At 44.1% G+C, this 20,013-nt stretch overlaps 1 protein-coding gene across 1 annotated transcript in view; it reads right to left on the reverse strand.

Moving 5' to 3' along the window:
- Positions 1–20,013, reverse strand: part of DLST (dihydrolipoamide S-succinyltransferase) — a 1,212,631-nt gene that overhangs the window by 909,224 nt on the left and 283,394 nt on the right. The window contains exon 7 of the mRNA XM_044064453.1: positions 9,589–9,700. Coding sequence (XP_043920388.1) covers positions 9,589–9,700 — 112 coding nt within the window. The remainder of the gene's footprint in view (positions 1–9,588; positions 9,701–20,013) is intronic.

Here is a 20,013-nt window from a genome sequence, read left to right on the forward strand (position 1 = left end):
ATGGTGGGAGCCAGACATTTTCTGAAAAAGCTGGGAGCAGTAGATAAGCCAAAGGGAAGCGCAGAGAACGGAAAGTGCAGAGATCCTGCCCTGAAACAGATATTTCCTGCATGATTCCCTGATAGGAATGTGGAGGTAGGCCTCTTTTAGGTCTAGGGTGGCTAGCCAGGCATCCTTGGAGAGCATGGGTAGTGGTTGCTGGAGGGTGAGCATTTTGAATTTTGGTATCACCAGGAAGGTGTTTAGAATGGATAGATTGAGGATGGGGCTACGGGTGCCCTCTTTTCTGGGTACCAGAAAAAGTCTGGAGAAGAAACCTTGGCCGTTCTGCAGGAACGTGCTCTATTGCCCTCATAGAGAGCAGGGAAAGGACTTGCTTTTTGGCCTCTGCCCACTGGTTTGGAGGTAGATCTGAAAACCCTTTTGGGGTTGAAAGTGTGGAAAGAAAATCTGTATCCCTGGGACACTATGTTGAGGACCCAGCGGTCGTTGGTAATAGTGGACCAGATGCTTGCGTGGAATGAGAGTTTTCCTTCCAAGGGGAAGTGCAGGTGGGCAGAGGGAGGGGGTGGAGAGTTATTGTGAGTTCTTACCATGTGGGGGGGTGGCTTTTACTCCCTGATTTTGAAGTGGAGAAACTCCACTGCTTTGATCTCTGCATTCCCCGTGGCTGCTGTCTGAGGGGACTGCTTCCCCGGGGTCTGGGCTGAACTTACCTGGTGGGGGGCAGGAAGGGACCAGTGCTTGGAGAGGCAATGCCTGCTGAAACTAGGTGCCTGGACCTGTAGGAAATCCTTAACTGTCTGCATAGATTTAGTTTTTTCTTCCATCTTTTTTAAGACATCCTCTGCCTTGATGCCAAATAAGTTGTCTTTGAGCAAGGGTGCATCCAATAATTTAGATTTGACATGGTCTGGCAAGGGCTGTTCCTTGAGCCAAGCATGTCTTCTAAGGACAGAACCGGTTACTGCTGCCCTGCAAGAAGCTTCTAGGGCATCAAAACCACAGTGTAAGTTATGCTTAGTAACTTGACTGGCAGAATGCATAAACTCTTGTAACTCTTTAGATTCTGCACAAGCAGGAAAGAAAGACACTTTTTGTTTGAGGAGTTCCATGGTGTGTTGCTGAAATTTTAGCATATGGAACTGAAAATGTAGTGCTCTGATAGGAAGAGTAGCAGAGGTGCATATTTTTTTACCCAGTCTGTCTAGTGCTTGGGAATCCCTATCTGAGGGGGTGGGATACTTAGCAGAGGTTGCTTTAATTCCTTTAGGCCCTTGAGAAATTACATCAGGGTCAGTAGTAGGATTTTTGAAAATAAATTTGTGTGAGTCAGGGACTCTGTAATACCTGTCAGGTTTTCTGGTAGTAGGAGGGAGGGTGTCAGGAGTAAAACTGGATTCCAAGAAAACATCATCCACAGCATCCAGGACTGGGGGAATGGCCAGGGGTCTATGCTGTGGAAGATCTAAGACTTCTCCGAGTCTCTTTTTAGACTGAGGGTAGTCCTGACATTCCCATTGGAAATGCTCTCTTAAGGTATGAAGGGTTTTCCCAAAGGAAAAGTCCTCGAATGTAGAGGCTGAAGGAATAGATGCCTCCGCATCAAAATCCTCATAAGCAGAGAGGGGTTTGCATGTCTTCATATTCAGATGCATCAGAGTCATCAGACTCCTGTTCAGGCAAAACTACTGGGGACAGATCTCTCTTTTGGAATGGGTAGCTTGGCTTCCCCTGATCAGCATAATAAGGTCTTCTGCCACTTTAAGCATTTGAGACTGAGGCAAGGAAGCAGGTGCCTGAAATTGGGTCGGTTTCTTGGGTGTGGTTCGTACCCTGGGCCTTAGAAACTCAGTAGTTTTCAAAAGAACGGTAGACGTGAAAGTAGTAGTTGGTTTGTGTCGAGAATCGGTAGTGTGAAGTAATTCCTCAGAAGCCAGTGCCTGCTCAGCGGCTCTGGACCCATCCAAGGTGCAGACAACCGCAGGATCCTTAGTCGAAGAAGAGTTTTGCGACATATCGGACTCCAAAAGGGTCTTGGTAGCGGCCTGCGAATCCACAGAAGTGGGCATCAGGGGCTGCGAAAGCACCTTACTGAGGAACGGAGTACTGAGAACTAACTTAACAGAAGCGTCGTCGGTAGGTTTGAACCTGTGAAGTCTGTCTCTGTCTTTATCCTTACATTTTTTTCGGAAGATCTGCAGTTGGATGGCTTACCAAAGCCATATCGGAATTCGGGGACTGTTAGCAAAAATATCTAGCTAAAATAACGGCCCAATGACGTATAGTTCTGGTGTTAAACAAAGCACAAAAGCGACAGCAAGGGATGTTGTGGTCTGGGCCCAAGCAAGTGATGCAGTAAGAATGAAAGTCTCGGTGTGGTATTTGCTTTCCACAAGCGAGACAATTGTTAACTTTTTCTGACATCGGTTAGAGCAAGAAAAAAGGATCCCCAATGGGGTACTTAGCTTTAGAAGACTTCAGCTTCAATTCGGAAGATGAAATTCCGGTAGCGGCTGACAGGCATTCGTGAGAACTGCTTCTGCTTTGGGTTCCTCGGCAAGAAAGACTGGTGTAATGGTGTTGGCTGCCTTACTTTATACTACTGACGGCCTGACATCAGTCCTGAAGCAACAGACACAAAAATACTAAGCCTCTGGTATTCGGGCCAGCTGAGGGCTACCCTGGCAGGGATAAAGTACAGTTGTGTACACTTACCATAAATGTAGATGTTTGAGTGTATTCACTGTTGCAGTCATTACATTTGGGTAATCCTGCTGGCAGGTTGCCCTCAGCCGGCCTGAATTCCAAAGTCTTGGGTCCTGCGCCGGCTGCTGTCGCCCCCTCCCTGACATCAGGGCGTCAGGGGTATAAAAGAGGCAGCCAATGCCATTTTCTTTAGTTTTTCTTGCCCCAGATGTCAGGTGCCCCCCAAAAGGGTAGCCAAAATTTATGTATGTATAATTGCATGCACCAATATAAAATTTACCTTCATCTAAAAGCAAATACACCACATAGGTTGTATAAATCAGAGAAGGAAAGATAGGTTCCATCAGAAGAGAAGGGGGATGGTGGGTGAGTAACCTGGACTGCAACAGTGAATACACTCGAACATCTACATTTATGGTTAAGTGTACACAACTGTACTATGTTCTTCATGTTTCACTGTTGCAGTCATTACATTTGGGTAGAGTCCCAAAGCTATGGATGGGAGGATGAAAGTAAACAGCATTAGGAGCGGCTATGAGGCCCTACAGAACTGCAGTGGCAAAGCCTGCCCTGGATTTAGAGTAAGAAGGCAGATGATAGTGCTTTGTAAAGGTGTGCACTGAACTCCAAGTAGCAGCCTCTAAAATGTCCTTGGGTAGGTACTCCCCTGAGAAAGGCTGCTGAAGTGGCTGCAGCTCTGGTTGACTGTGGCCTAATGCCCTTAGGTACTGGCTTGCCATGGTGTACATAGCAGAAACGAATGCAGTGGCCTATCCACTTTGAAATAGTCTGCTTTGAGATGGCCTTTCCTTGTGATCCTGCAGCATATGTCACTAGTAATTGCTCTATCTTTCTGAAAACTTTGGTTCTGTCCAAGTAGAATCTAAGCTGTCTGTGTACATCCAAAGAATGCAGAATTCCCTCCCCCTTGTTCTGTGGATTTGGATAGAAGGTTGACAGGTGAATGGTTTGGTTGAGAACCCTACTGGACACCACCTTAGGCATAAATATTGGGTTTGTCCTCAGAGAGACCCTGTCTGAATAAAAAATGATAAAAGGTTCCACAGCCATGAGTGCCTGTAGCTCTGAAACTCGTCTTGCAGAAGTTATTGCTAGGAGCAGAGCTATTTTCCAAGATAAAAACTTTATATCAGCAGTAGCAGCTGGCTCGAAAGGAGGCAGGGCGAGTTTTCCCAAGACATAGTTGAGGTCCCATGCAGGCATTGGTGATCTCCTTGGGGGTCTTACATTTTTGGCTCCTCTGAGGTACTGCTTTAATAAGGGATGAGAAAAGATTGGTGGCTCTACATTGTAATGAGCCGAAAAGGCAGAGGCATGAATTTTAATAGATGAGAAAGATAGGCCTTTGTCCAGCATCTCAGTTAAGTATTGCAAAATCTGAGGAATATTTGGCACAGCTATATCAGTTCCTTGTGCCTGGTTCCAAGCACAGAATCTCTTCCATTTTCCAGCATAAGATTTTCTAGTACTAGGCCTTCTGGCTTCCAAAATGACATCCATCACAGCTTTACTGAGAGGTGTATTTTGTATTACTACATTATTCGCCATGCTGTCAGGTTTAAAGTTCTGGGTTGGCTGTGCAGGATCTGACTGTTTTGCTGGGACAGTAGATGAGGTATTTGAGGTAAGGTCCAAGCTCGGCATTGAGACAAGCTCCTTAGTATTCGATATCAGTACTGGCGGGACCAGTCTGGGGCAATCAGTATCATCTTTGGCTTCTCCTGTCTGACCTTTAGGAGTACCTTGGGGAGGAGAGGCAAAGGGGGAAATGCATATACGGATAGGTTTTTCCAGCTGAAAGATAGGGCATCCACTTTCCATGCTGGTCTGTGATAAATCCTTGTGCAGAATCTTTTTAGTTAGTAGTTGTGTGGGGAGGCAAATAAATCTATGTCCGGGCATCCCCATTTCTTTGTTATCATGCTGAAGACTTGTGGATCCAGGTGCCACTCGTGGGGATCCATGAGGTTTCTGCTTAGTTCGTCTGCCAGAGTATTTTTCCTTCCTGGCATGAACTGTGCCTGCAGATGTACTTGGTAAGTCAATGCTGTGTCCCACAAAGTCATGGCTAGTCTGCAAAGGGGGTAAGAATGTGTTCCCCCCTGCTTGTTTATATACCACATGACCATGGTGTTGTCTGTCTTTATCAAAAGTTGTCCTGGATGAAGTAGGTCCTTGAAGGCTGTCAGGGCATTTTGAACTGCTAGCATCTCTTTTTGATTGATATGTAGATGCATTTGGCTTGAAGTCCATGTGCCCTGAATGCATCTTCCTACCATGTGGGCATCCCAGGCATAATCTAATGCATCCGTTGTAAGTGTCTGCCTGGCTGGGGGTAATGTGAATGGCTGTCCCTTATTTTGGTGACAAGCCTTTGCCCACCATCGAAACTCCTGTTGCAGGCAGGGAATGAGAGTAATCATAGTTTCCAGGCTGTGGCAATGTTGAGTCCAAACACTTTTTAGGTACCATTGAAGTTTCCTCATATGCAGTCTTGCATATGGAATTAGTAGGATGCAGGAGGCCATGAAGCCCAAAGCCTGCAGAACTTTTCTTGCAGATAACTGGGCCTTTGTTGCCAACATTTTGAAATAGGTAGTCAGTTGCCTTTGTTTGTCTGGCGTGAGATAAGCCACCTGGGCAGTTGTATACAAGCTTGCACCCAGGAATATTATCTCCTTGAGAGGGTACTAGTTTTGATTTCTTTTCGTTGACTGTGTACCCTTGGCATGTTAGAAGTTTTTTCACAAACGTCAGATGCTGTAGAAGAATGTCCTTGTTCTCTGCTTGAATTAGACAGTCGTCCAAGTAAGGATATATTTGTATTCCTCTTTGTCTGCAGAATGCAATTACTGGTGCCAGGCACTTTGTAAAGACCCTGGGTGCAGTAGATAAGCCAAAGGGCAGTGCAGAGAATTGGTAATGAATTGAGCCAGCCTTGAAGCTGAGGTATCTTCTGCATATTTGCCTGATTGGGACATGCAGGTATGCTTCTTTTAGGTCTAAAGTCACAAGCCAAACGTTCTTGCCCAGCATGGGCAGAAGCTGCTGCAAAGTCAACATCTTGAATTTTGGTATATCCAGGAATATGTTCAAAATAGATAGGTCCAGTATTGGCCTCCAGGCCTTGTCCTTTCTATGTACCAAGAACAGTCTTGAGTAAAATCCTTGTCCCTGCTCTTGCTCTCGTACTTGATGAATGGCCCCCATGTCCATGAGGGATGAGGCTTGTTTTTGTGCCTCTGCCCATTGATTTTTTGGCAGATCTGGCCAGACGTTTGCCTTGGCAGGGTATGGAAATGGAACTTGTAGCCTTGTGACATGATATTCAGGACCCACTTGTCCTGGGTTATAATGTGCCAATTTTGGGAAAAACGTGCTAATTTTCCCCCTAAGGGTGCTGCCAGGAGATAAGTGCTTGGTGCAGGCAGGGGGAAGTCATTGGGACTGTTTCCTGTATGGTTGTGATTTGTCTTCTCCAACTTTGGAGGTAGAAGCCCCCCATTGGTTTGTGCGGTATGAACCTTGCGCCTGGGATCTGCCTCTAGGGCGTCTGGATCTGCCCCTTTGAGGTCTAACACAGGAAAGGACCAATTCTTTGTTGGCCAGTGTCTACTAAACCTAGGTGGCTGTACTTGTAAAAAATCTTTGACCGTTTGCATAGATTTAGCTTTGTCCTCCATTTTCATTAACAACTCTTCTGCCTTAACACCAAACAAAGTATCATGCTGTAAAGGTGCATCTAATAATTTAGCTTTAACATGATCAGGCAGATTTTGTTCCTTTAACCAAGCATGCCTCCTAATTACAGAACCTGTGACTGCGGCCCTGCAGGAGGCCTCTAAAGAATCAAAACCACATTGCAAAGTATGCTTTCCAACTTGTTCAGCTGCATGCAATAAATCCTGCATTTCCTTGTTTTCTGCACATTCAGAGTTTAACATTTTCTGTTTAAGCAATGCCGTAACATGTTGCTGATATTTGAGCATATGAAACTGACAGTTTAAGGCCATTATAGCCAAGGCAGTAGATGTGTAAACCTTTTTTCCCCATCTATCCAGTGCCCTAGAATCTCTGTCAGAGGGGGTAGGGTTTTTTGCAGCAGAAGCCTTAACTCCTTTGGGACCCTGAGAAATAGTTTCTGGGTCTGCAGCAGGGTTTTTAAAAAAAATTTATGAGAGTCAGGAACTCTGTAATATCTGTCAGGCTTAACAGGAGCTGGAGGTAAGGAGTCAGGGTTAAGACTAGACTCCGAAAACACATCATCTACAATGTCTAACACAGGTGGGATGGCTAGTGGCTTGTGTTGAGGTAGTAAAAGGAAATCCCTAAGCCTCTTTTTAGATTGTGAAAAATCTTGGCTCTCCCAGTGGAAATGCTCCCTTCATGGTATGTAAGGTTTCCCCAAAAGAATAGTCCTCTGGAAGAGAAGCTGAAGGTATGGATTCTTCAGCATCAGAATCCTCATGGGGGGGGAGAGAATATTCCTGATCAGAAGAGGAATCAGAAGAAATGGAAACCTGATCTGAATACTCATAGTCAGTCTCTTGCCTAGGCCTCTTTTCAGGAGGGGGATGGGAACCCCTGATCAAGGTAATTAAGTCTTCGGCCATTTTGAGCATCTGTTTTTTGGGCATAGAGGCCTGACCACATGGCTCTTGAGTTTGTTTCTTTGCCTTGGAAGGTGCTTTAGTCTTTGCCTTTGAAGCTGAAGTTGGTTTGATGTAAAAATGTTTAGGTCTGAATACACCCTCAGAAGCCGGTGCCTGCTCAGCGGCTCCAGACCCATCTGAAGGGATAATATCCGAGGCTCCAATACCTTGAGTTTCCAGTGGCATGGCCGACTCCACGTGGATGTCGGTAGCGGCTTGCGAGTCTAAAGTAGCGGGTGCCAGGGGCTGCGAAAGCGCCTCACTGAGGACCGGCGAACCGGCGACTGGCTTAGGAGAAGCTTCATCGTTGGTTTTGGGCCTCGGTTGTCTCTCTTTCATTTTCTTTGCGTTTTTTGTGAACTTCGGTAGTCGGATGGCTATCCAACGACATTTTTGGATAATTAAACCGGCGTCCAAAATAGTTTAAAGCAAAATCATACAGATGCTTAATAGTGAGTTGGTTAAATCTAGCACAAAACCGACAACCAGAAACACTGTGATCAGGGCCTAGGCAAGGAATACAGTAAGAATGAAAATCTTTATGAGGTATTTGCTTCCCACAAGAAGTACAATTATTAACTTTTTCTGACATCAGTCTGGAGCAAAAAAAAAAGTTTCCCCAATGGGGTACTTAGCTTTATTGAAGACTTCGGATCTGAAACTCTTAACACGAAAATCTCAGGAGTTGGCCGACCGGCACTTGCGAACTGCTTCTGCTTCGGGCACCGCGCGGCAAGAAAGAGTAAAGAAAATGTTGTTGGCTGCTTCCTTTATACCCCTGACGTCAGGGAGGGGGTGACAGCAGCCAACGCAGGATCCAAGACTTTGGAATTCAGGCCGGCTGAGGGCAACCTGCCAGCAGGATTACCCAAATGTAATGACTGCAACAGTGAAACACGAAGAACATCACAAATGTGATGACTGCAACAGTGAAATGCGAAGAACATATACATGGTGGAGCTGGGGGCTGAAGGCTCACCATAAGGCAGTAGCTTACATTTAGCAGAGGCCTGTGCCTCCAATGTGTGGGTCTTAGAATAGCAGGCAGCTGTTGGGGATGTCTGAACTCAAAGCAGGTGTAGCCCTCCGTTTCAATTTCCTGCCATCTTGGATATCTTCCACTGGAATACACAAGGGAACACCATCCTCCTCTTTCTGAATAAAATGCCATTCCCAGGCCAACATATGGCTGGGGAGTTTTTCGGAATGGTGAGGTATCTGGGGGCTTACTGAATGGCAGCTTCCAAAGTAGCCTCGCCAGAGGCCTCAACTACTGTAGCTGTCAGGGCCAAGGGGGGGGGGCTGTGCAAGCGCTTTCATACAGCTGATATACTCAAACCTAGGGTCCACTGAGAAATGAAAGATTCCACAGTTTGGACTTCTCCTTGAGGGCTCGCTTTGCTGCCCTCCTCTTTAGGAAGGAGTCTGTCCAGGTGCCAGTTTGTTGCGACTCCATAGTCATGGTGAGTTTATTAAAATAGCTAGCAAGATGCTTCTTGGTCAGATAAGACCACAGAGCCTTGTGCCTCTCGTTAAGGACCTCAGGCATAATTCTGTGTAAGTTTCAGACTCTAAAATTATGCTCTACACATGGTCAGTAAAGTACTCAAAGTTTCTGTGTATTACCCGGCATCTGCAAGCACACCTATTAATTTTCACTGGTGGTTGGACATGTTCTACACCCTCCATGCTAGGCAGCTGCTATCCTGATGTCCAAAAGCCAGCAAAATACAATACCTACTATAGACAAAATTAGAAGATGCGATCTCCATTAAGGTATTTATCTGTCCTGCTCTTCGGAAATAGGCTTGAATCAAGCTTTGTAAGCACTCTTTCTGCCGGCATTCATAAACATAAGAAAGAACTAAATAAGTTGAGGAAGGACACTATCTATATACCACATGTGTGTAGAAACAAGAGGTAATGTGACATCAGCCTGGTCATAGGGTAAGGGTGCCCAGCTCTGAAGTCAAACCAGATGCTGGACCTCACACTGTAGCAGAGATCTCCACAGTGACGACTGCAAAAATGAGCTACATGAAAAACATCCGCTGGAAGAAAGTAAAACTACATGCTAAATGATCTACTGCATTTTCAGTGTTGAAAGCAGACGGCTCACTTCCCTGTAGGTATACAATATCAAGTTTTCTAAACAGAATCAACTGTAAATAGCTTTAAATTAGAGTAGTTGCAGAGTTAATATTACCATCCGTTTTCCTGAGTTTAAAAAGTGGTGTTCCTCCTTCGACTTTTCCACCATCTGGCACCAGAAGCTCTTCAATTACACCAGCTGACGGTGATGGTACTTGAACTGATGTCTGAAGAAAAGGAAACAAAACGGACTGTAATGGCATGATGAAATACACTACCAAAGACACGTTAAAGTAACAAGACTCCTCCTGGAATACAAGCAAATTCTTTCCTTCACAGCATCTACACATTTCAAATCCTATGCAGTCTAGGGAAGTTTCCAAGCAATACTGATGTGCCAACATATTAAATAGCTGCAGCTCTATGTGGATTCCGCAGCAAATCTATTAGCTTTCCACTCTCTCTCCATTTGTATGCAACGTCTTCATATTACTACACTACAGTAACATACTCCAGAATACGCTGCTTACTACACTACAGTAACATACTCCAAAATACTCTGCTTACTACTCTAAAGCAACATACCCTGGAATACCCTGCTTACTACACTACAGCAACATACTCCAGAATACCCTGCTTACTACATTACAGTAACATACCCCAGAATACTCTGCTTACTACACTACAGCAACATACCCCGGAATACCCTGCTTACTACACTACAGTAACATACTCCAGAATACTCTGCTTACAACACTACAGCAACATACCCCGGAATACCCTGCTTACTACACTCCGGTAACATACCCCAGAATACTCTGCTTACTACACTACAGTAACATACTCCAGAATACCCTGCTTACTACACTACAGTAACATACCCCAGAATACTCTGCTTACTACACTACAGTAACATACTCCAGAATACTCTGCTCACTAAAGGGCTGGCTGATTCTATAGTCATCTTGGGAACAACAGAAAGAAAGAAACTACATTAGAAATAAAATAAATCTAGAGAGAGACCACACTAAATATTGTACGGTGTTACACAGGCAGATATAAAACTAAACCAAGTACATATGACAGTAAGGTAGTCAAATGTAATGAAAGCAAAAAAATGCTAACCAAACAGACAGGAGATGCATTAGGGCACTCATCCCAATGGGATACAGTCCTAAACATAACCACATATAGGCAAGGGAGACCATCAGAGCTCCGTCTTCCAAAGCAATTTTAACCACAGTGTAAAAGACTTCTAAATGAACACACCAAATCTCAGCCATCACATCTCAGAGAGAGCATCAGCATTTACTTTTGCCTCTGCAGTCTTCCCACCTGGACTTTCAATCCATTACTATAGCACAAACTTATCAACAAGGTTGAACTTGATAAGCTTTACAATCTAATCATTTACAGATTGTACTTCTAACTAAAATAATTTTAATTTTCAGCTGCAAGTAAGAACATAAATGTCACTCCACTCATTCTGCAAAGCTATCAAAAGTGATCCATAAAGTAAACAAAATAAGGTACAAACAATCACTCTGTAAAGTACTCCTCATGGCAAGTCACACTGCATAGTTCTGCACATAGGCTCATAGGTTCATAGGTTCATACTAGGCTATCTGCCCTAGGGCATTTATAAGCCTAGCCAGAGTGTGTTTGGCTTTCGCCACCCATTTTAAATTAATTTTTCTATGCCTTTTTTTGAGGTTAGTATACTGTGCCTCTGTCTAACAGTGACACAGAAGTGATAGCCGGGGTAAACCTACGATCTCCCATCCACTCATCAAGATTCCTCTTGAAGAGAGTCAATGTGGGACTCTGCCTAACCTGGACTGGGATTTTATTCCAGAGTGAAGGGAGCCTCTGGGTTATGAATCTGTCCCTCCAGCATGTCCTATTTATTTCAGTGCTGAGGTTCAAGTCTCTCGAGCGTAGCTCGATGGGATTTGGATTTTCTGAGGTGCAGCATGTCCATTAATTCTGGGTTGGACATGGCTTTATCGTCAGGCACAGATCGCCTCTGAGCAGGCGGTATGCCACTGAGTAGAGCTGGAGTTTCTTTAACCGGGCAGCATATGGCATCTGTTTGAGCCCTTTGATCCTCTTGGTGAGGTACTTTTGGGGTCTTTCCAGTTGCTGCAGGTGTCTGGTAAGGTACATCCCAAAAGGGGCATTGTACTCAATTATGGGCCTGATGAGGGATGAGTAAAGAGTGCGATGACCTCCCTGATCTAGATGTGAATCCCTTCATGATTAGGTGGGCTATATAAAATGTTTTTCTAACCACTTTGGCCACGTGGTTGTCAAATGAGAGATTGCTATCAACTTGGGTCCCCAGGTCCCTAATGACTTCTTCTGTACTTAATGGATTACCACCTATGTGGTAATTTGTGGGCACTTTGTTTTTGCCAAAGGGGATGACTATACACTTTTTGGCGTTTAGCTTGAGGCCATGGCTCTGGCACCAGTTGTCTGTTTCTATGAGGCCCTTTTGGAGGATGCTTGTGTCGGCTGGAGAGTTGATTATGGCGCCCAGTTTGCAGTCATCTGCGAACTTGGTCAGCCACAGTCCTTCCGTGTTGGCCTGTACCACCGAGAAATATATACCGAACAAGAGAGGTCCCAGGACGGATTTCCAGGTAGTTATTTAATGGTTTATGGTAACATTGCACTTGTGTCTTTCTTCTACTTGGTTTATTCATCTTGTGGCAGGTGGTGGTTGCCTGGTCTAGAGTTACTAGTAGTATCAGAACTAAGCTACAGACCAAGCTGTGTTTGTTAGATCATGAATAAAATAACAGTCGTAGTGCATATCTGTAAGTCCTAAGGTAAAAACTTTAAGGTGAAAATAAAACGTATTCCAGGAAAAAATCAGCAGGTGAACGCTGTGGACCTGTTGAACATCTATGCAGTTGAAAGACTTTTGTTTGTTTTTTTCAAACAGCACTATGGCATATCTGGCCACATTCGCAGTGCAAATTCTATCCACCAGGTCCGTTGTCTTTTCCAAGGGTCCCCTTCTAACGTATCTCAGTTCCCACATGGTAGCCTCCCGCAAGCCCCTCGGTATATACATTATCACAAATTACCTCTCAACATTCCAGTAACCCTCTGTCTGTTCCCACCAGCACACTATGTTCCCTTAGCCCTATTCCAGCGTTTCCTATGGTTTACACTCCTTGGTTTATACTCTCAATATCTGATATGTCAGAGATTCAGATTTTCGACCAATGGGTTCCACCACTTCAATACTCTACACATAGTACTTCTAATCAATCAATCATACACTATCCCAATTTTCTAGGCAGACATAGGCTGACAATTATATCCTATGGTATTGAATCTTTGCATTTGTTATCCAATCAAAAGAGTTTCTATGGTATTTTACTGTGAATGAATTATTTTACTAAGAATGATGTGTTTGTGTAAAAAGACTATTTAAGCACCATCACTAGTACTGTCAAAGTTTCGAAAGCTCTGATCTGCCAAAAGATCTATCTGCTTGAATAAAGTACTTTTAAGAAATGAACTATAGCTGATTTCTTCCTGTAATAGGTTTTATTTTCACCTTAAAAGTTTTTACCTCAGGACTGAAGATACGCACTATGACTTTTACTTTATTTACCATCTAAATAACCCAGCTTGGTCTGTGGCTTAGCTCTGATACTGCTAGTAATTTTTGGTTTATAACAGTGTCTGTGGGTCCTCTGGACCACTCAGGCAGGTTTTCTCAGAACCAGCCACACTAAGAGGTATAATTTCTTCAGTGTTTTTTCACAGACCATGGTCTATCAAAGTTGGAAAATACAGAAAAAGACTCATAGTGTAGTCATTCTATAGGCCAGAGTGCTCATTATTTAGTTTTCTTTTTTATCGAAGTTGCCACACAAATTGCATGTTTGTGTGGGTCAGCAGTGTTTGATACAGCAGCAAACTTTCCCTGTAGAATGGTCCATAAAATTGTAACTTGTAAAGCAGCAATATAGTGGAATACCTTGTGGGCCAACAAGCTTCCAGCAGCTAGCTAAGCCTCAAGTGGCAATACCTACAGATTCAGTAGAATTCAGTATTGTGTAAACATTAAAGTTAGTAGAATTTAGTGTTGTTTAGTTTAATCTGCCCCAGTCAAGCACCCCTACTAGTCTGCACCAACAGAGCACTTTAACGGCCTTTTAATCCCCAATACACTACTCCCTTGAAGTTCTCAAATCAAAAGACTGGGCATTAAGAATATGGGCATTTTGAGACAATGTAGCAAGTGTCTCATGTTTACTGACATCCACTTAATCCTAAAAGAGCAGACACAGTATGTGACAGATGTACTTACACAACACACTGGAGGATAAACTCTCGCATACAAGTCAACATCAAGTTGTCGAAACCATGCACACAACACCCACCCCACACAGACTAACGTATGCTGAGACACTTAAAAGCAATCTTCCTAAACAACAAAGATCGCCTAGACCACCAGTTGTCAAAGCAATGTTTCAGCAAACCCAAAGGCACTTCGAAAAAGACACCTACCACTGCACATACTGTCACTCTCAATGGAGCCCCTAAGGAAAATAAATATACTTCCCAGGGCTCTCATCACAGCAGACTCCATTGCAAGATGTACCGATGTCCCTTTAACCAGGTTGAACAAGGAGAAGAGAACTGTTAGTTGCTTATCTGGAGCCAGGATCCACCTAATCATGCATACACTCAAGTCATTACACCACAGGTAAATGTATGATTCCATCATCGTCCATGTAGGTGTAAATGACCGGAGATGTACCTCCCTGGACTACATGAGGACAGACATTATGGAGCTTTCAGACTGTGTGTCTCAGGCTGGTATGGGCCTAGCATTGAGCAGCATATTATCATCACTGAGGGTGATACAATGTATCACTGAGGATGATACAATGATACAATGTATCACTGAGGATGATGTCACAGTGCACTGAGCAACATATTACAGTCGCAGAGGATGATGTCACAATATGAACAAAAAATGACTGATTTCAGCAACTGGCGGTCTTTCTGGTGTCATTCCAAGGGGACCCAATATATGATGTCAGCTTGGGAGGACAGGGTCAACAGACCACTTTGCTTTGTCAAGGATGATCTGCACCTTTCCTTTCTAGGTTTTTGAATACTGGCTAAGACTTTGTCCACCCCCTCATAGTGCCTTTTATAGGCAAAGCCAAATTGACAAATACAGACAATAGCAAAACCAACTAAACAGAACCTCAAGGTGTTACTGCTCAATGCCAGGAGCCTAAAATAAAAACAAACACTTCCTCCAAGCCCTCCTCACACTCAAGAATATAGACATCTGTGCAGCTACCAAGACATGGTTTAAAGCAGCACATAGTGCCCCAGAAGTGCAAGGTTTCAGTGCCTCATAAATAACTTTAGATCAGTACCTGCACACGTAAGGAACAAAGGCGGAGGTGACTCAATACACATCAGTAACGAACGTAACTCTAGGTGGTCACTGCTGGAGTACCTCCATGTGCACTTCACCATAGACAAAATCCTATACCATACCCTAGTCAGTTACAGGTCACCTCCATATCCCAAAACACTCACAATGCATATATGGACATCCTGGAGACAGTTACCATCCAACCTAACACCTTACTCATGGGAAACTTCAATTACTAATCGACAGATTGGGAATCCTACTTGGCCTCAAATCTACAAGCACAGAGATTTCCTGACTTTGCAAACACAAGCACTCGATCAAAAATGTGTACACCAACTACAGGCTCCAACATAATGGACCTCATGCTCTCAAATATGAGAGAATACTGCATCCCCCAATGTCTCATCCGCCTTGGTTAAGGCTTGGCCATAAAGCTGTCTCCTCTGACATCAAAATCAAATCCGTAATCCCATTAAAACCAGTAACAGTTAGGAAATATTCCATGGCAAATTACCTTTTATTAAGTGATGGTTTGCCAAAATTCAACACCCCTCCAAATCCCAAGAACACACCAGCCTATGCTGAACTGCTCTCAGAAACTCTGTAAAACCATGTCAATGGCTGCATAGAGGCTGCTGTACCTATGAGAAGTAAGGCCAGAATTAACCCCAGAAACAAACTGGCCTGATGGCATCCCAAATTAAACAGGGTATACAACAAAAGGGAAAAATATAGTAAAAATCAAAAAGGGTAATTCCCCACATAGATAAAAACTCTCTCATCATAGTAAATAAGCAACTAAAAGGGATAATTAGGTCAAGCAAAGCTAACTTTGAGGTTAAGATATGCAACCAGGTAAAAGATCAACATAAGGCCTTCTACAGCTATGTCAGATATATCAAGGGCAGCACACATCAATGAGCTGAACTGGTAGTTAATGGTGCCGCATTCACTTAGCATGGTGATATAGCAAACATGTTAGTGGACAAATTCATTTCCAACTTTACCTCACTCCCAACGCCATCCAATAATACCCTCAAACACAACCCCTCCAACTATAACTAGGGAACATGTACTGGCTGCACTCACTAAAGACAAGAACACAGCCTCAGTGGGCCCCGATAACATCCCAGGGTGCCTCCTGAACAGTCAAAAATATGACTTATCAAGACCCCTGTTGTCATTATTTAACTATAGTCTACAACAATCATCCCCCTTCATAAAGGGCATCGTTCAAAAGATCTTGGAGACTACAGACCCATTAGTCTGACGAGACTTATTTTCAAAGGCATGGAAAAAAATACCATGGGAATTACCAACAAGGACATAGGAGACCTCCAGACACTGGATCCATCTCAGTTTGGCTTAGATAAAGGAATGTCATGCTTACTGAATCTGGTGGATATCTTTGAAAAGGTCACTAAGGCAACGGATAAAGGGGAAAACTTTGCATATTGCCTACCTAGATCTGGCAAAGGCATCTGATACAATACTTAAATCGGGCTCTGTCAGCAAACTTACAGAACTAGGTATAAACCCCTTTGTAACACACTGGATAGCTAAATGGCTCAATGACAGGACCCAGGAGGTTAGAATCAGAGCGACCATCTCAACAAAGAGGCCAGACACCAGTGGAGTACTCCAGGGCTCTGTACTACGCCCGCTCCTCTTTGGTATCTAATTCTCTGATGTCAACACCAATATCAAAGGCTCTGGCTAACAAGTTTGCAGATGATAGCAAACTAAGAGCCATCACTGAATTCCCCCAAGATGAGAACACCTTTCTGGAAGGTTGAATACAAAAAAATGGTTTGTTCCAAAGCCATGGCTTAAAAGTCAATACCAAGAAATGCATTATAGTACTTTTTGGAAAGTCTGCCACCCCAGGTAACTCAGTTATCCATAAAACACCCATAAAAGCTGATTCACTAGTCAGGGAACTGGGAACTCATGCAGATCGTACCCTAGCCTTCAAACAACATTTGTCTAAGGTAGTAAGAAACTCCTTCTATGGTGCTCAACTTACAACAGCATGGCATCTAGGTCCAGAGAGGCTGTCAAACCACTGTACTAGGCCTCATCAGGCCCATCATAGACATATAATGCCCCTTTTGGTATGTACCTGACCAGATACCTGCAGCAAGTGGAGTGTCCACAATGGTTCTTTTCCAAAAATACAGGGAGTAAAACATAGTTTCCTTTGCTGATCACCTCAAAGCTGTGTCTCTTTACTCAGTATCATACAGACATCTGAAAGGTGATCTTTGCCTGGCATACAAGGCATCCGCAGACCCTGTTCTGATTAATCTTTTGCACATCTGCAAAACAAACAGTATCAGAACTACTACGTTTAAAGACCTACATTTTGCTTGCAGCAAACAGGGTATGTCTAACAGACAGACAGATTCCCATTCTTTGGAATAGGCTCCACATCTCAAAGAATTCCCATTCTTTGGAACAGGCTCCATATCCAAGGGAAACAGCGCTCCTCCCTATCCCTATTTAACAGCAACTTGGACCAATAGACATGTAATCAGAATTTCACCCCCTGGTCTGACTCCCATGTCTCTGACAAATAGAGACAGTCAGTAAATCACCCCTATATAAATCAAATCTGTGGGTCACATTTGGGTTACACAGATAGTCTTTTAAGGGTCCTTGTGGTTAGCCATGTATATGCCTATGTAACCTGTTATGAGAAAGTACAGTTTTGTATCTATCATAAATGTAGATGTTCGAGTGTTCACCCTGCTGCAGTCATCACACTTGGGTTAATCCTGCCGTCATGCGGTCCCGCAGTCGGCCTGAGTTCCAATGTCTTGGTCCGGCGTCGGTTGCTGTCGCTTCTTCCCTGACGTCAGTGCACCAGGGGTATATATAAGAGGCATCCGACACCATTTTCTTCAGTTTTTCTTGCCCCAGATGTCAGGTGCCCCCAATAGGTAGGCAATATATATATATATTGCTATATAAAAATGTACATATAAAAATAAAACAATACCTTCAGGTACAAGCAAATACACCACAGAGGTTGTATAGGATAGAATGGTATAGATAAGTCCAGCTAGTTCAGAGGGGATGGAGGGAGGGTAACCTGGACTGCAGCAGGGTGAACACTCGAACATCTACATTTATGGTAGGTACAAAACTGTACTATGTTCATCATGTTACCCTGCTGCAGTCATCACATTTGGGATGAATCCCAAAGCTAAGGATGGGTGGTGGAGTTAAAAGTACAGTTTTGTACCTACCATAAATGTAGATGTTCGAGTGCTAATACAGCTGCAGTAATCACAGATGGATTTTCAGCCGTCAGGCGGTCCCTCGGTCGGCCAAATTCCAAAGTCTTGGTCCGGCGTCGGTTGTCGTCGCTTACTCTTCTGACGTCAGTAAGGCCAGAGTATATAAGACACAGCCGACGCCATGTTCTTCAGTCTTTCTTGCCCCAGATGTCAGGTGCCCCCAAAAGGAAGGCAATACATAAATAAGGCTCATCTACATATGCAGGCAATGCAATGTAATGCAAAATCAGTGTAAGCAAGCAAATAAAACATAGCAGGATAACCCAGTCAGGTGGTATGAAGAGGTTGTTAGGCCCCATGCCTTTACCAAGTGGGGAAGGAGGGAGGGAAACCTGTACTGCATCTGTATTAGCACTCGAACATCTACATTTATGGTAGGTACAAAACTGTACTATGTTCATCGTGCATACAGCTGCAGTAATCACAGATGGGTAGAGTCCCAAAGCTATGCATAGGGTGGTAGGTACTATGAGGAACTGGGTTGAGCCAGAATGCCCTGCAAAACAGCAGTGGCAAAGCCTGCTCTTCTTCTGGAATATAAGGGTAGGTGGTAGTGTTTTGTGAAGGTATGTACAGAACTCCAAGTGGCTGCCTCCAAAATATCCTTAGTAGGAACGCCTCTGAGGAAGGGTGTAGAGGTGGCTGTGGCCCTGGTGGAGTGAGATCTGATACCAGTAGGGACAGATTTCCCATGATAGGAATAACAAAACCGTATGCAGTGGCCAATCCACTTGGAAATGGTCTGTTTGGTAACTGGTTTCCCTTGAGCCCCTACAGCATAGGACACAAAAAGTTGTTCTGATTTCCTGAAGGACTTTGTTCTGTCCAAATAACGTAGCTGCCTATGGATGTCTAAAGTGTGAAGCAGCCTCTCCCCTTTGTTTTGAGGGTGAGGATAAAAGGTAGGTAGGTGTATGGCTTGATTTAAGGCTACCCTGGATACCACTTTTGGCATAAAAGATGGGTTGGTACGAAGGGAAACCCTGTCCTGATGGAAGATGAGGAAGGGCTGCACCGCCATGAGGGCCTGTAGTTCAGAAACCCTACGAGCTGAAGTGATGGCCAGAAGGAAAGCCGTTTTCCAGGACAAATGTTGCAGATCTGTTGAGGCAGCAGGTTCAAAGGGAGGCAATGTTAATTTTTCTAGTATGTAATTAAGGTCCCAGGCTGGTATTGGTTGCTTCCTTGGAGGTCTTATATTCTTAGCCCCTCTGAGGAACTGTCGTAAGAGTGGGTGAGAGAATAAAGGAGGATCCGTGTTGAATTCTGCAGAAATGGCTGAGGCATGTATTTTTATGGAAGAAAATGAAAGTCCACTGTTCAAGCAGTTCAGCTAGGTACTGTAAAACCTGAGGCAAGTTCAATTTTCTAGGGTCCTGGCCTCTTTTCTCATTTCAACAGCAAAACCGCTTCCATTTTGCAGAGTAAGCTTTTCTAGTAGATGGTCTTCTGGCCTCCAAAATGACATCCTGCACCTCCTTGGAGAGTAGGTACCTGTTGTGGTGTCAAGGAATTTTCCATGCAGCGAGGTTGAGTGTTTTCAGCTGACTGTGAAGAGTTTTGTAGCTGTTCTGAGTCAGTAGGAGAGGCATTAGAGGCAGGGACCAGGGAGGAGTATGTGTTAGGCTCCTCAGGAGTGGATACCAGTGTTGCCTTGGCCAATCTGGAGCAATCAGTATCATCCTCGGTTTGTCTGTTCTTGCTTTCAAAAGCACCTTGGGCAGAAGGGGCAGAGGTGGGAATGCATAAACTGTCCATGCTGTCCAACTGAATGAAAGGGCGTCCACTTTCCAGGCCTTTGGATGAAAGGTCCTTG

The sequence above is a fragment of the Protopterus annectens genome, chromosome 2.part2 (genome assembly GCF_019279795.1).
Source record: "Protopterus annectens isolate FY-2018-M chromosome 2.part2, PAN1.0, whole genome shotgun sequence".
Taxonomy (NCBI): domain Eukaryota; kingdom Metazoa; phylum Chordata; order Ceratodontiformes; family Protopteridae; genus Protopterus; species Protopterus annectens.